Source organism: Podarcis gaigeae (genome assembly GCF_964106915.1).
Source record: "Podarcis gaigeae genome assembly, chromosome: 2".
Lineage (NCBI taxonomy): Eukaryota > Metazoa > Chordata > Lepidosauria > Squamata > Lacertidae > Podarcis > Podarcis gaigeae.
In genome coordinates this window covers 29,370,206-29,384,339 of record NC_139679.1, presented here as the reverse complement: position 1 = coordinate 29,384,339, position 14,134 = coordinate 29,370,206, and the positions used below count along the sequence as shown (strand labels likewise).

The 14,134-nt window shown below is 46.2% G+C and overlaps 1 protein-coding gene across 1 annotated transcript in view; it reads right to left on the bottom strand.

Annotated features, from left to right (window-relative positions):
* The window catches only part of LOC310839139 (dynein axonemal intermediate chain 2-like), a 77,982-nt gene that overhangs the window by 25,441 nt on the left and 38,407 nt on the right, over positions 1 to 14,134 (bottom strand). Inside the window, exons 14-16 of the mRNA XM_083727553.1 lie at positions 3,321 to 3,431; positions 1,549 to 1,636; positions 546 to 682 (exon numbers count right to left, since the gene is read on the bottom strand). Of these exons, the coding sequence (XP_083583679.1) occupies positions 546 to 682; positions 1,549 to 1,636; positions 3,321 to 3,431 (336 nt within the window). The remainder of the gene's footprint in view (positions 1 to 545; positions 683 to 1,548; positions 1,637 to 3,320; positions 3,432 to 14,134) is intronic.

The window sequence follows — 14,134 nt, the reverse complement described above, 5'->3', positions numbered from 1 at the left end:
GATGGCTAGCTCATCAAGCTTTCTGTGGACACTTTTGGAATTTGGGCAGAGCGCTATGGGCACCCCCATTCTGGCGTTGCTCCCCCTCCCATTTCCCCAAGTCTCTTCCCTCCTTGCCCTGAGCAGATAGAAAAACAGAAAATATCTGGGCACACACATATTCTTTTATTTCCCATGGAGTCTAGGTAAAAGCTGGATCCTGTATGATTAAAACTGATCTTCCTTCATTTTCATTATTTTGCACAGCCCTCACTCAGTCCTCATCAAAATATAAATTACATTGGTGGACCATGCAGTATAAATAAATAAATAAATAAATAAATAAATAAATAAATAAATAAATAGATGTGGTCCTTGCCGGCACCATAAAAATACTGACCCAAGATCAACATAATTTTTACATAGGGTGAAAACTGTCATGGGGGAGACATTTGTGGAGACCAGGAGAAGACTTTAATGGTGCCCTTGTGCCCATGGGCACCATGCTGACAACTCCAGAGATAGGCCGTCTTTCACACCCACACCCTGCTTCCAAGGTGACCCACCTCCAAATAGGACATAGACACCTTGTAGTCCATGTCGTCACTGGTCTCCTCAATAGCACGGAAGAGGTCGTTGAGCGTTCGCACATAAATGCCAGGTTCATTGTCTGTGCCAAGCATGGTATAGGTCTTTCCACAGCCTGAGGGCGAGAGGAAAGTAGGGAAAGGATGAATTGGTAACATGTTTCCAGTTTAGGGCCACCCAAAGTTGGATCTCCATCTTATTAGGTTTCTTCTTGAAAGGAACACGTTTGCTCCTTAAGCTCTTTCCTTCCTAACAAAGGTCATTTTCAATATACTAAAAACCACTGGTCAAGATGAACTGTATTGACCTGCATAATAAATGGATTTCTGGATGTCCAGCTCCTCATGTTCTGTGTTCAGAAAAGCACAGGGACAAGACTGTGGAGGCTAACATGTCTTTTATGGAACAGAGACTGGTCTTATCTGGAATGAATATGGTGTGCTGGAATTAAGATGAGAAGAGAGTACAAAAAGGACTTTGCTCAAGGATGTGCAAGGGCGTTTACACTACTTTTATGCTTTGGATTTGCTCTGCTGTTAGCCAAAGGATGGTTTTCTAATGGTAACATGGTGCGCTTGAAAAACCACCACACAGAAGTGGACAAGGCCCTTGTTTCGTTAACATAGGGTGCTTGAAGGCTTGAGATCTGAGGTCATGTCTTTTATTTGGTTTTTGGGGTGCTCACACAAATCTGCTCTCAGGCTCCCTCTCTCCGACTTCCTCTTCCCTGTCTAGATCCTGAGTCACTCCTCTTAGAGCCATTACTTAGAATTCAGCCCTGGGTCCAGAAATTGCTTCTTTTGACCCTTCCTCACATATGGAGAATAGAGCTTGGGGCCCCATGAGAGAGGGAGCAGTTCCAAGGCTTGTCCCATTGATTTCAGAACTAAAACAGTCCATGCCTAGAGCAGCCTATAGACCTTGGTCCCTACAGTGAGAAGAGACGGTGTCTCACGTTCCCATATGAGCCTGTTTTCTTACCAGTGGGGCCATAGGCAAAAACAGTAGCATTGTAGCCAGAGATGACACCTTCAATGAGGCCTTTGGTGGTGGCACGGTAGACCATATCCTGAAAGAGGAGGGGAACAGAAGAGGGTAGCAAAGAAACATCCTGTTTCCAGGAAGGCAGTGGAAACAAATAGCTCAATATGAGGCAGCAGGTGGTAATGAGCTTTGACTTTTCTCTAACACCACCTGCTCTTTGCTGCTTCCAGCATAGTATAACAGAGCCCTCCAAAGGCAAGAAGAAACTGCATTCCTTAAGACAGCTATTTAGCCATGAATCTGAGTTCGTTTTATGTGGTTTAGCCTTTATCATCGTCTTTTTAAAATAAAGCTTATGATGCTTTTTAAATTTACTGAGTAAACGGCCTCAGCCTGTATGTCTGAAGGAGTGTCTCCACCCCCATCACTCAGCCCGGACACTGAGGTCCAGCTCCAACGGCCCTCTGGTGGTTCCCTCATTGTGGAAAGAGAAGTTACAAGGAACCAGGCAGAGGGCCTTCTTGGCAGTGGCACCCTCCCTCTGGAACACCTTCCCACCAGATGTCAAGGAGATAAAGAACAACACAACTTTTAGAAGGCATCTGAAGGCAGTCCTGTATTGGGAAGTTTTTAATGTCTGATATTTGGTTATGTTTTTATATGCGTTGGAAACTGCCCAGAGAGGCTGGGGCAACTCAGCCAGATGGGCGGTGTATAAATAATAAAATTATTATTCTTAATAAGCAAACAAACTGGGATCCAGAGCCAGCCCAATTGGAGACAACACAAGTGATCTCTTGGTGCATCCATTTTTGGGGGGATGTCCTGAAGGAGTATTGTGGCAACTGAAAAAGAATGCCCAGGGGTGCTTCCAAGCTCAGAGAGGATGCTGGATGCAGCCCTCAGATCACACAGTGCAACTGCACAGCATAATGGGCAGGCTCTACCAGGCTCTGTTTAAGGGAACACTTAAGACTAAAGTTCCCAGGATTCTTTGGGGGAAGCATTGACTCTTAAGGTGGAATAAACATCCGACTCTTAAGGTAGACTAAGAGTGCTCTAATTGACGGTGTGGAGGTGGCCTTGTAGTCATGCGCACTCAGTCACTTCCATCCCACAATGTTCTCTCCTTACTCACTGCTCCTTCTCCATCTCAGCCCCTTACCACCTCTCACTTCAGGAGCAAGAACTGGCAAGATGAATGGCAGATCTCACTCAAGGAGCTCCAGTTTCACGGCAACGTGCAAATTAGCTTGAAATGGAGCCTGCTGAAAGGGGAGCTTGTGGTTTGGCCCAGGCATGCCACCTGCCACCACACCTGAGACAGGTTGGAAGGCAAGGCTGGGATGTCAGAGGTGCCTTAGAGCTGGGACCATACATTTTACAGCAGATTCGCCTAACACTCCCCCAGTTATCTTTCCTAATCAAAAGCAGTTCTGGGGAGGTTGTGATTGGGAACTGAGAGGAATTGGTTAACCCTTTTTCCTCTGGGAATTTCCCCACTCGTAAGCTTCGCAGCTGGTTTTTTTATTTGTGCCGGGGGGAAAACATAAGGGTACTTTACGTTTCTTCTGTTGGGTGAAAAGGGGGAGGGTGATTAAGAACAGAAAAAAACACACACACACACCCCGGGGAAATATTTAGCTCTTCCACCCCAGGATCCCTTGGATCAGCCAGGAAACCAATGCATGTACCTATCGCCACATCACATGTACTTTGGGCTCAGGTCCCTGGGTAACTAGGTATGCATGTTCGTCCAACTTATTTACCTGGGTAGCAGCAAAATCAAAGGCTACATCAAACATATAGGACTTCTCTCGTGAGCGGTTGGCGCGGAGCACGTCATCAGGGTCCTCCATTGGGTCCATCAGAACGACCATCTGCAAAAGAAAAAGAAAAAAGTGACGGGATCTTTTTGATACACATTACACTGGAGAACTGGAAGCAAACCGCAAGGAAGCAGCTGGAAAGCGGAAGAGAAAATGTGTGCACCAGTTCTTACTTGGCCCAGAGGAGAGTCGCCCTGCTGCCAGAGTACAGTGGTACCTTGGTTCTCAAACACCTTGGTATTCAAACAACTTGGAACCCAAACACTGCAAACCCAGAAGCAAGTGTTCCAATTTGTGAACTTTTTTTGGAAGCCGAACGTGCTCCGTTTTGAGCATTACGCTTCCGATTTGAGTGCCACACTTCCATTTTGAGTGTTATACTGAGGTCTGTCTGTTCTTGCTATTTATTTTGCGTTTTTGTTTTTGCAGCTCTTTTTTGTTTGTTTTTATGACTGTGTGGAACCCAGTTCAGCTACTGATTGCTTGATTGTGTGACTGCAGTACATTGTTTATTGCTTTCATTTTATGGATCAATGGTCTCGTTAGTAAAATTCATGTTAAGTTGGTATTTTAGGGGTTGTTTTTAAAAGTATGGAACGGATGAATCCATTTTGCATTACCTTCTATGGGAAAGCGTGCCTTGGTTTTGGAACGCTTTGGTTTTGGAACGGACTTCCAGAACGGATTAAGTTTGAGAACCAAGGTACCACTATAACAAGATTTGCCCCCTGCTAGAAGGAAGCAATAAAGTGCCATCATGCTGACATCCCTTAGAGCAGTGGTTTCCAAACTTAGGAACTACCTACAGCCCATAGCCAATGAAATATTGAAGTTCTGCCCAAGGTAGCTGCACCAACTAAAGCTTCTCTGCCTGTTTCTCCCTCCCTGTCTCCGAAATCATGTCCCTCAAGGTACAGAAGCTTTTAATAAGCTGCATAGCACACCAGCATCCCCTGAGCACTAAGACTGCAACTGTGAACTGGCTTCTAACTAATTAGACTGCACAGTGGTAATAAGCTGGGAAATACCCAGCAGAATAAAAATCTGCTAGGAGGAGGGTTGGGATCTGATGTGGGGGAGCCTGCTGGGCTGCCTCAGTGCTAACTTATATATCATCACACTAGCCCAGTGGTGTGTTCACAAGCCTGTCACCCAGTAGAGGAGGAGCAGATATCCTCAAAGGGTCTTAGTCGACTGCTACCAGACCCTTTTAACTGGGTGCACCAGTGATGGAACGCTCAGACTTTCTGCATGCAAAGGATGTTCTCTTTCCCATTGAGCTGTGGTCCCTCCCACAAGGCAGGTAGATCTGACCTGAAGGGCATCAGGAAAACTGGAAGGATGGAACAGAAGAGTGTTAGACAGTGAAATAAAGCAGAAGGGAAGTAGCAGAGAGAGAGAGAGAGAGAGAGAGAGAGAGAGAGAGAGAGAGAAATACAATAGCTATTAGAGCAGGCATGTCCAAAGTCTGTTACGGGGGCCTAATTCGGCTGAATCCGGCCCCCGTGGCAGCCTATTTTCTAGGGTAAAATCCTAAAAAAACCCTCACCAACTTCAATCCCCCAAAACCTCACCAACTTTGGGGTAAAATCCTAAAAAAGGTCAACAACTTCAATCCTAAAAAAAGTCAACAACCTTGGTTGGCCCTTTGGTCGGTCGGCCCTCACGGCCCTTCACTTAATCAAATCTGGCCCTCTTTGGGAAAAAGTTTGGACACCACTGTATTAGAGCTTCCACACTGGCTGTTATCCTGAATGCAGGTGTTCCACCCACCTGCCTGTGGATCATTAATCTTCCTTTGTGCTTCTCTCTGATCCCTTCCAACCCTAATCTGATATGACAAAGGGGACAGGTCCATACTAGCCGTGCGGATGCCATTGCTGGTCTTAGATCAGGTGTCTGTTTGCTGGGCTTAATCCCAAGCAGATCACAGTAGCCACTAAGGAATATGGGTGTGGGTGGGAAAGCGTGTGGGTGTGTATATATGCATCGCTGAACTGTTGTGCTATGGAGTCAGCAGTGTTGGGAAGGGTATTCAGCCTTGGTTCCTTACTGGCACCTACAATTGCAGACCCTCCAAGTGCCCCTATTTTCCAGATTTACAGAAGCTGTCCCAGATTCTGATTTGATCCTGGAATGTACCCACTTTTCCTTAGGACGTCCCTATTTTCATGGGAGAAATGTTGGAGGGTATGGAGTTATGCAACTACACAACCTTTAGAAGACATCTGAAGGCAGCCCTGTGTAGGGAAGTCTTTTAATGTGTGTGTGTTGTTGTTTTTTTAGGATGGCTGGGGCAACCCAGACAGATGGGTGGGATATAAATAATAACATTATTATTGTTGTCATTATAGGACACCTCTATTTTCCTTGGAGAAATGTTGTAAAGTATGTATCTGCTATGGGTTGCAGTGTATTTGGGGATTATTATTTTTTTGCCAGATCCTGGAAAGGGGAATGAAACTATTGGATTTGTATTTAAGGATTTGCTTTCTTTGGGCGGAAATGAGGCTATGGCTAAGTACACACTAAACCATTAAAGGACATCCGTCCCTCGCAAAGAATTCTGGGCACTGTAGTTTATGCTGAGCGTTAATGGGAACTGTAACTGTGAGGGACAAACTACAGTGCCCACAATTCTTTGAAGGGAACGAATGTGCTTTGAATGTGCTTTAAATGCATACTGTGTACACAGCCTTATTCTCTTTGGAGCTAGTACCTGGCTAAATGAACTTGAATCCCAGAGAGATTTTACCTCAGTGCTGCAGCTTGGCCTTCCGGGAACGACTGGTAAGGGTTCACCTCACAAGATTTGTCTCTCGGCTTGGGGATGGTTATGTAATGCCAAATGCCAGCCCCTCTTTCCTGAGACCTCTGGCACTTAAGAGCTTTCACCGATGATGGGAAGCCTCTCCTTTTCCCAGTTCAACCGTTCAGAGACAGAACTGGATACCTGCTACAAAAGTAGCTACCGATGGCACAGTAGATGTCAGCATCTGTCCCCCTGTGAGAGCAGCTTGTCATCCTTGTGTGTGCAGAGATCAGATTGCCCTAGACGGCAACGTTAGGTTGGGTTTCACCATCTCCAAGAGGCCTTAAAAGGGGCCGGTGTGTAAGGCAATCGCCATAGTAGGCAGGCAGCAGATAAAAAGAAAAGGGCGGCTTGGGATAAATTAACCAGCGTGGTATTGCCATATCGCAGAATCATAGAGTTGGAAGGGACCTTGAGGATCATCTAGTCCCACCCCCTGCAATGCAGGAATATGCAGCTGTCCCGTATGGGGATCGAACCTGCAACTTTGGCATGATCAGCACCACACTCTAACCAACAGATCCCCACTCAGCCAGGGTTACTTTGAGCCAGGGTCAGCCTTAATTACCAACCACGCATGGTTGTTGTGAGGATGAAATGAACATGGAAAGAAACACCTAAGCAGCGCCTTAAGCTCATTGGAGGAAGAATGGGAAGTTGAGTGTGGTAAATAAATAACTTTAGGAACATATCTTGACATATCTTCCACCAATATTATTCTCCTTTTAAGATCCTTATGCCAGTGTGGTGTAGTGGTTAAGAGCGGTAGACTCATAATTTGGTGAACAGGGTTTGATTCCCTGCTCCTCCACATGCAGCTGCTGGGTGACCTTGGGCTAGTCACACTTCTCTGAAGCCTCTTAGCCTCACTCACCTCACAGAGTGTTTGTTGTGGGGGAGGAAGGGAAAGGAGATTGTTAGCCGCTTTGAGACTCCTTAGGGTAGTGATAAGGTGGGATATCAAATCCAAACTCTTCTTCTTCTTCTTCTTATCACTGAGTATAAACTCAGTCAATCAATAGCTCCCATTGCGAGCATTTACAGCAAGAGCCATGTAAAAGGATTTCAATGCCACTGAAGCCACATTACCATTCTCTGACATTACCACTGTGGTCTAAACCACTGAGCCTCTTGGTCTTGCCGATCAGAAGGTCAGTGGTTCGAATCCCTGCAACCGAGTGAGCTCCCATTGCTCTGTCCCAGTTCCTGCCAACCTCGCAGTTCGAAAGCATGCCAGTGCAAGTAGATAAATAGGTACTGCTGCGGTGGGAAGGTAAACAGTGTTTCTGTGTGCTCTGGTTTCCATCACAGAGTTCTGTTGCACCAGAAGCGGTTTAGTCATGCTGGCCACATGACCCGGAAAGCTGTCTGTGGACAAACATCGGCTCCCTCGGCCTGAAAGTGAGATGAGCGCCACAACCCCATAGTCGCCTTTGCCTGGACTTAACCGGTCAGGGGTCCTTTACCTTTACCTTTTACCATTCTCTTGCATTAATCAGGTAGAAATGGTTGCAAATGGGGCACAATTAGCTCTGAGCAGACACAGCAGCAAAGCAGAGGGAGGAAGGATTGAGAAGGGGGAAGAACCCAAGACAAAGCGAAGGAGCAACTTTTATCTTTAAGCATTGAATGCAGTTCAGTATAGCTGCTCCTCCACCCCCACAACCCCATTTTCCTGCTCCACAATTTCAATTCGTGGTTGGAATCTACATGGAACGGGCTGGAAGGATCCCGCATGCATATGGCATGCCTCAGAAATCAGTTGCGGATTTGAATTCCTGACAGGATAAGACTCTAAATACTATGGTAACTCAAACACACATTTCCTCTGGCCTTCAACATTTGAGATGGGTACTGAAATGTAGGTGGGTTCCCACGTGGCAGGACACAGTGATAACACTAATAACTTTCATTGAACTAACAGAACTGGACAACAGGAGCAAAGCAACTGCTTGTATACATTTCTGGTGGCCTGGGCCACTCCCACTCCCAACGTGATTGGCTGTCTAAACTTCCAAGCTGCGAATCATAACTCAGAGTTAGAGGCCCAGATCCTGAAATGTTCTGTGATTGGATATCAGAACACAGGGGCTCAGAATCCTTAGTCCAGACTTAAGCTCAGGCAAACACAGACCACTGAATACATAACAGGTACTTTAAAGCAGTGCTATTTTTCCAGAAAAAGAGGTGCCAGAACTCACCACGAATGCTTCCCTTGTTCTCTTACAGTGGCAATTGCACCAACCTGAGAGGTGCCAGAACTCAGTTTGGCTTATAAAAAAGCCCTGCGTTTAGGCCCCACCCTATTCTTGCATTTTAAATTTGTTTAAAACTGTTTTTAATGTTGTTGCTAATGTTGTTGTGACGCACCCTGGGACATATCATGATTTTAAATAAATTTCTCTGAGGTTAGGGATGTGTTGTCTCCCTCTCCCTCCCTCCTCTCAGGACTGGGATTTGAATGGTTACTCTCTTTTCAGGTGGAGCCACAGGTAACTCTCAGAAACAAGAACAGCCTGTGCTGTTGGCAGCTCTCTTGCCCATTGCGCCCGAAGAAGCAGGGCATTGTTTCAGGGGCCATTCATGGGTGCTTTGTGAGCGACGCCAAAAATTCAATTGGCCGGCCTCATAACTTCACTTGGACAAATGGGCCTCTGTGTGATTCTGTCCTGAGGTTTGTGCAGAGGATCTGAAGGAAGAGAGAGGGAAGGTGACCTTCTAGGGAGAGGGACACTGACAAAGAGGATAGTCTCCAACGCCTCTTCCTCCTCCCCTTTAAAACCAACAGACAAAACTCCACCACCACTACTGCATCAGAGGTTAGATCCCCTATCTTTAACAACTGGTAACAATTCAACAAGAAAATCTTTACTCCCATTAACGCATATCCATGCTAGGAAAAAACCTTGCCAGTTGATTTCTGCCTATGCTGTATAATGGGAGTTGTTAAAGGCAGAGTAATGAGAGACAGGAAAAGCTGATTGAGAGGAAACTGTGCATCTCTGCATGATTATTTGCTAAGTTTCCTCCCAGTCAGCTTTCTCCAGGGGCAGCTAATTCTGCTACATCTTTGCTTTCGGTGCAGTTGGGTCACCCAAGCACTCCCAATGCAAGGACATAACATGTCAGCCTCAGTTGGTTAGAGCGTGGTGCTGATCAGGGCCGTCTTACCCATAGGTGCTAGGGGTGCGGGGCACCCAGGCGCCAGGCTCTCAGGGGCGCCAGGCCGAGATTCTGGGGCCCGACAGTTGAGTCCGGGGAAGAGCCCACCCGTCGGTCAGAGTGCCATGGCGGGCTCTTCTGCTGCGGGTGGCTCTGCGCCACGAATTCGGGGGCGACCGAGCCAGCGAGACGCTGAGGTGGCTGGTCCGCTCTGCCCTCCTGCACGCCTGGGACTGGGCAACCGGGGCGGGGGGGCGTCGGGCGGATGTTTGCACCCCAGCATCTCATATGCTTAAGACAGCCCTGGTGCTGATAACACCAAGGTGGCAGGTTCAATCCCCGTATCGGACAGCTGCATTGCAGGTGGGCTGGACTAGATGATCCTCAGGGTATCCTCCAACTCTACAATTCTGTGATTGTATGTATTATTCAGCCTCAGAGGAGGCTGCATCTCTGCATGACCCATTTCTCTAATCTTGTCACCTTTCTTTTGGGGAGGCACTCTCAGAACAGCAAGTCTTGCTAAAATGCGAGATCTTTTAAATATAAACAACAACAACCGTGTTTATTAGTTTTGTCCTCTATAGGCTGCCATGCCGGCAGCATTGTCTCACACAGAAGGCCAAATCAAGAGAAATTAAACCGAGCTGAAATATCCGAGCAGAAAATAATTGCAGCCATAAGGTTACAAGGAAGAAGAAAGACAAGGACTAACACAGATCAATAACTGCAGGGTATGGACTCCTCTTACAGTGTGTAATTCTGACTCTTTTACATCTCTGAAAGCAAACCTTTGGGCATCAACCAGAAAGAAGCGTTCCTACCAATTGAATTCTGCTCAGCTATCAGGAGTTTTGAGGGGGAAAGCTAGGAAATGGTTTGTTTGTGTTGCTGTCAAATCTCTCCTGGCTGCTTCTGGACAGACACATCAGAAATTACAGAACACTACAAGTGACTTCTACAAATTTTGCTGCAGGGATGGAGAACGCAGGACCTTCAGTCGAAGGAAGCATCTTCTCAAGACTGTACATAGCCGAGATACGGAATAATCTAAAAGAATCTCTCCTTTGAGGCAGGGCATCCCCTTCCAACATTTCTCTGATGAAAACAGACAGTCCTGGTGAGTGGGTGGGGATGCGAGACTTGCTTTCCACATGTGACGCTTTTAGAAAGCAGCTCAGCTTGCGGGTGGGTGTGTTGTTTACTCGGTTTTTTGTTTTTGTTTTTCCACCTACAGGTTTTATCTCACTGCTGGTCGACAAGCAAATCAAAATGTGTGTATATTTAAATTAATAAGCAAACACAAAGGAATAACATACTTTGCCACCCCTTTTGGATGGAAAACCTCGGGAGGAGAAGTGGCCTCTGGAAACAAAAGGGTTCCTCTTGGGTGACGGAAGAGAGAAATGGGATCCAGGACGAATATTTAAGCAATAAGGCGGATAGTGGTGGGAAGTAGGGGGAGGAGAGAGAGGTGGGGAAATATTGTTAAAAAAGGTGTAGTCATAGGTATATCAGTGAATTCGAATCTGAATTGTCAAATTGTGTTATTATTGTTATTATGGTTTTTGTTGTATGTGTCTTTTGCGGTTGTTGCTTGTATCGAAAAAATGATTAAATAAATTAAAATTTAGAAATGGGATCCAGGAAGCACCAGCACCACAGTCATGGCAGTGTCTTGAAAATGGAGGGTATCAGGTGTTGGTGTGTGTGTGGGGGGGGTGTGTACATTCTTAACCTAGACACCTTCCTGGCGAAAACTCTCTTCTGGGACAGAAGTGGAACATGTTTTGTTTCTGGTTTTTTTTTTGAAAATAAAATGCTTTTCGGTGAACAGGGATAGACAGATATGAGAAATAACAAACATTCTGAGACCTGGACCGCCAGGGATTGGGCAGGCTGAAAGAATGAAAGCTCTCTTTCTTTTTCTCTTGAAGGCCCTGTGAAGTGGTTAGAGAGCTGGGCCTAGGAGACCAGGGTGCAAATCCTGACCCAGCCACGAAGCCTATGGGGTGACCTTCCTTGGGCCAGTTACCCTCTCTCAGCTAAACCTACCTCACACAGTTGTTGTGTGACATGTAGAGGTAGGGGAGCAATGTATGCCCCCTTGAGCTCCTTAGAGGAAAGTTGGGCAATCATAAACTAATAATAATAATAATAATAATAATAATAATAATAATAATTTATTTATTTATTTATTTATTTATTTATTTATACCCCGCCCATCTTGCTGGGTTTCCCCAGCCACTCTGGGCGGTTTCCAACAGAACACTAAAATACAATAACCTATTAAACATTAGAAGCTTCCCTAAACAGGGCTGCCTTCAGATGTCTTCTAAAAGTTTGGTAGTTATTTTTCTCTTTGACATCTGGTGGGAGGGCATTCCACAGGGCAGGTGCCACTACCGAGAAGGCCCTCTGCCTGGTTCCCTGTAACTTGGCCTCTCGCAGTGAGGGAACCGCCAGAAGGCCCTCAGCGCTGGACCTCAGTATCCAGGTAGAATGATGGGGGTGGAGACGCTCCTTCAGGTATACTGGACCGATGCCGTTTAGGGCTTTAAAGGTCAGCACCACCTTAAAATGTGCTTGGAAACGTACTGGGAGCAAGTGTAGGTCTTTCAAGACCGGTGTTATATGGTCTCGGCAGCCGCTCCCAGCTCTGACTAAAATTTAAAACGTACTAATTAAGCCCTGGCCACAGCGAGGGGCTTATGACGAAGCTATTGCCGGTCACAGGCTTGAGGAAGGAGTGGGGCTTATATTTCTCAAAGGGGTCTCTAGTAACCCCTGCATTAGTCCCCGGAAACAGTTCTGGAGCGGTTCCTCCTCCCTGCTTAACCCCCACTTTTTGACTCCAGAGAATTGTTGCCATGACGACAAGTCACTCCCATAAACAATGGGCTGGCATGGCCGATAAGGCATCCACAAGGGAGGCTGTCTCCAAGGCAACCCCCTTTATAGGAGAAGGGGAGGAGGGAGCCCTCCATTCCGTATCACTGGGGGAGCAGGAATAATCAAGATAGGGATCAACAGAAACTTGCATCTCCTCACAAGCGGGCAGCCAGTTCCTGTTCTCCAAAGGAACCTTCTTCATTTGAACCTTTTCAGCTCTTACTGTTGCCAAAATGTGGGGGGGGGGGGGAGGCAGGAGAAGCAGCTGTAGGTCAAAGCAAAGGAAACATTGAGGCACAAGGATTAGAGGAATTGCAAGGCTGCGTTTTAATGTTTTAATATTTTAATGCTGTATTTTAATCTTGTTTTTTAAGTTGTATTTCAATCAACTTTTTTATTATTGGTTTTTAGCCACTCTGGGGAGGGTGGGGTATAAATAAAAATTATTATTATTATTATTATTATTATTATTATTATTATTATTATTATTGAGCCCTTTGGCCATTTATGATCATCAGCATCCTAACCCTGGCCACACGAGACTCGTATCCATGTATAACACGCTCACATGCAGTGATTTCTTGGATGCATGTCCCTTCCGTGGAGGAAATCTACAGCTGCTGCATGCTGCTCTACTGTATATTATCACCAGGTCTGCTTTTGCCACAGCTACTGTGGACTTTCTGCCATGTATACATGCAGTGAAACAGACAGATAACTATGTACACTTGATTCCGACAGGGGTAGCGGTGTTTGTCTGCAGCAGCAAAGGCGAGGCAGGGTCCTGCGACATCTTCAAAGCTTACTAGCCTCTAGTTTTTAGTTTATAGTCCGGTGGGTCACGGGACTCTTTGTTGTTTTAAAACAAACATGGATTCCCCACAGGCAGGCAGAAATAATAGTTTGGCTGTAAACAGCCCCATTATCCCAGACTCAATATTCTGGGTGTAGACATTTGCCTGCCTTTATCCTATCCTGAACCTGTTGAACTAAATACGCCCTCTTATATACAACCTGTAATATTCAGCTCAGCAAATTTTGGATTTCCATCTCCTCCTTCCCAGGTTTGCTATCCTTTCAAGACAACTCTCATGTCCTTCCTTCTTCATTGCCTGTCCTACTTGATTCTATCTAACCTACAATCTCACTACAGTGGTACCTCGGTTTAAGAACAGTCCAGTTTAAGAACGATTTGGTTTACAAACTCCGCAAAACAGGAACTAGAGTTCCAGTTAGCGAACTTTAACTTGGTCTAAGAACAGAATCCAAATGGTGGAAGGGCACAGGTGACGGGAAGCCTCATTAGGGAAAGCGCACCTCGGTTTAAGAATGGTTTTGGTTTAGAAAGGTTCCTGCCCCGTTGTTGCATCTCCAACAGATATCACTACAGTTTTTATACATTTTTGCCAGTCTGACCTGGGTCAGGTACCACAGATTAAGTTCATAAACCGAGGTACCACTGTACTCTCAAATTGCCTACTGCCCCCTTCCATCCTTAGCTTGTTTCCAGGGGTCTGCAACCTTTAAGACAAAAAGAGCCACTTGGACCCATTTCCGAAGAAGAAAAAAAACTGGGAGCCACAAAACCATTGCGACATTTAAAACAAATATATCTCCAGAGCCGCGATCTGTCAGCGGGTGGGAAGGTGACGTCGGGACAGTGCGTGACTAACGCACGCACCGCCGCCATGCGACATCACAGCCAGTACAGCGCCCGTCACAGTGGGGAGTGTCAGGGCGCACAATGCGCCTCCTCGCTAGTATCCGCCCCAGAGCCGCAGCAAAGGTGTAAAAGAGCCACATGCGGCTCCGGAGCCGCGGGTTGCAGACCCCTGCTTGTTTCACAAGAATGTAGGAAAGGTGAAAAACCAACCGATTTATAAATTCC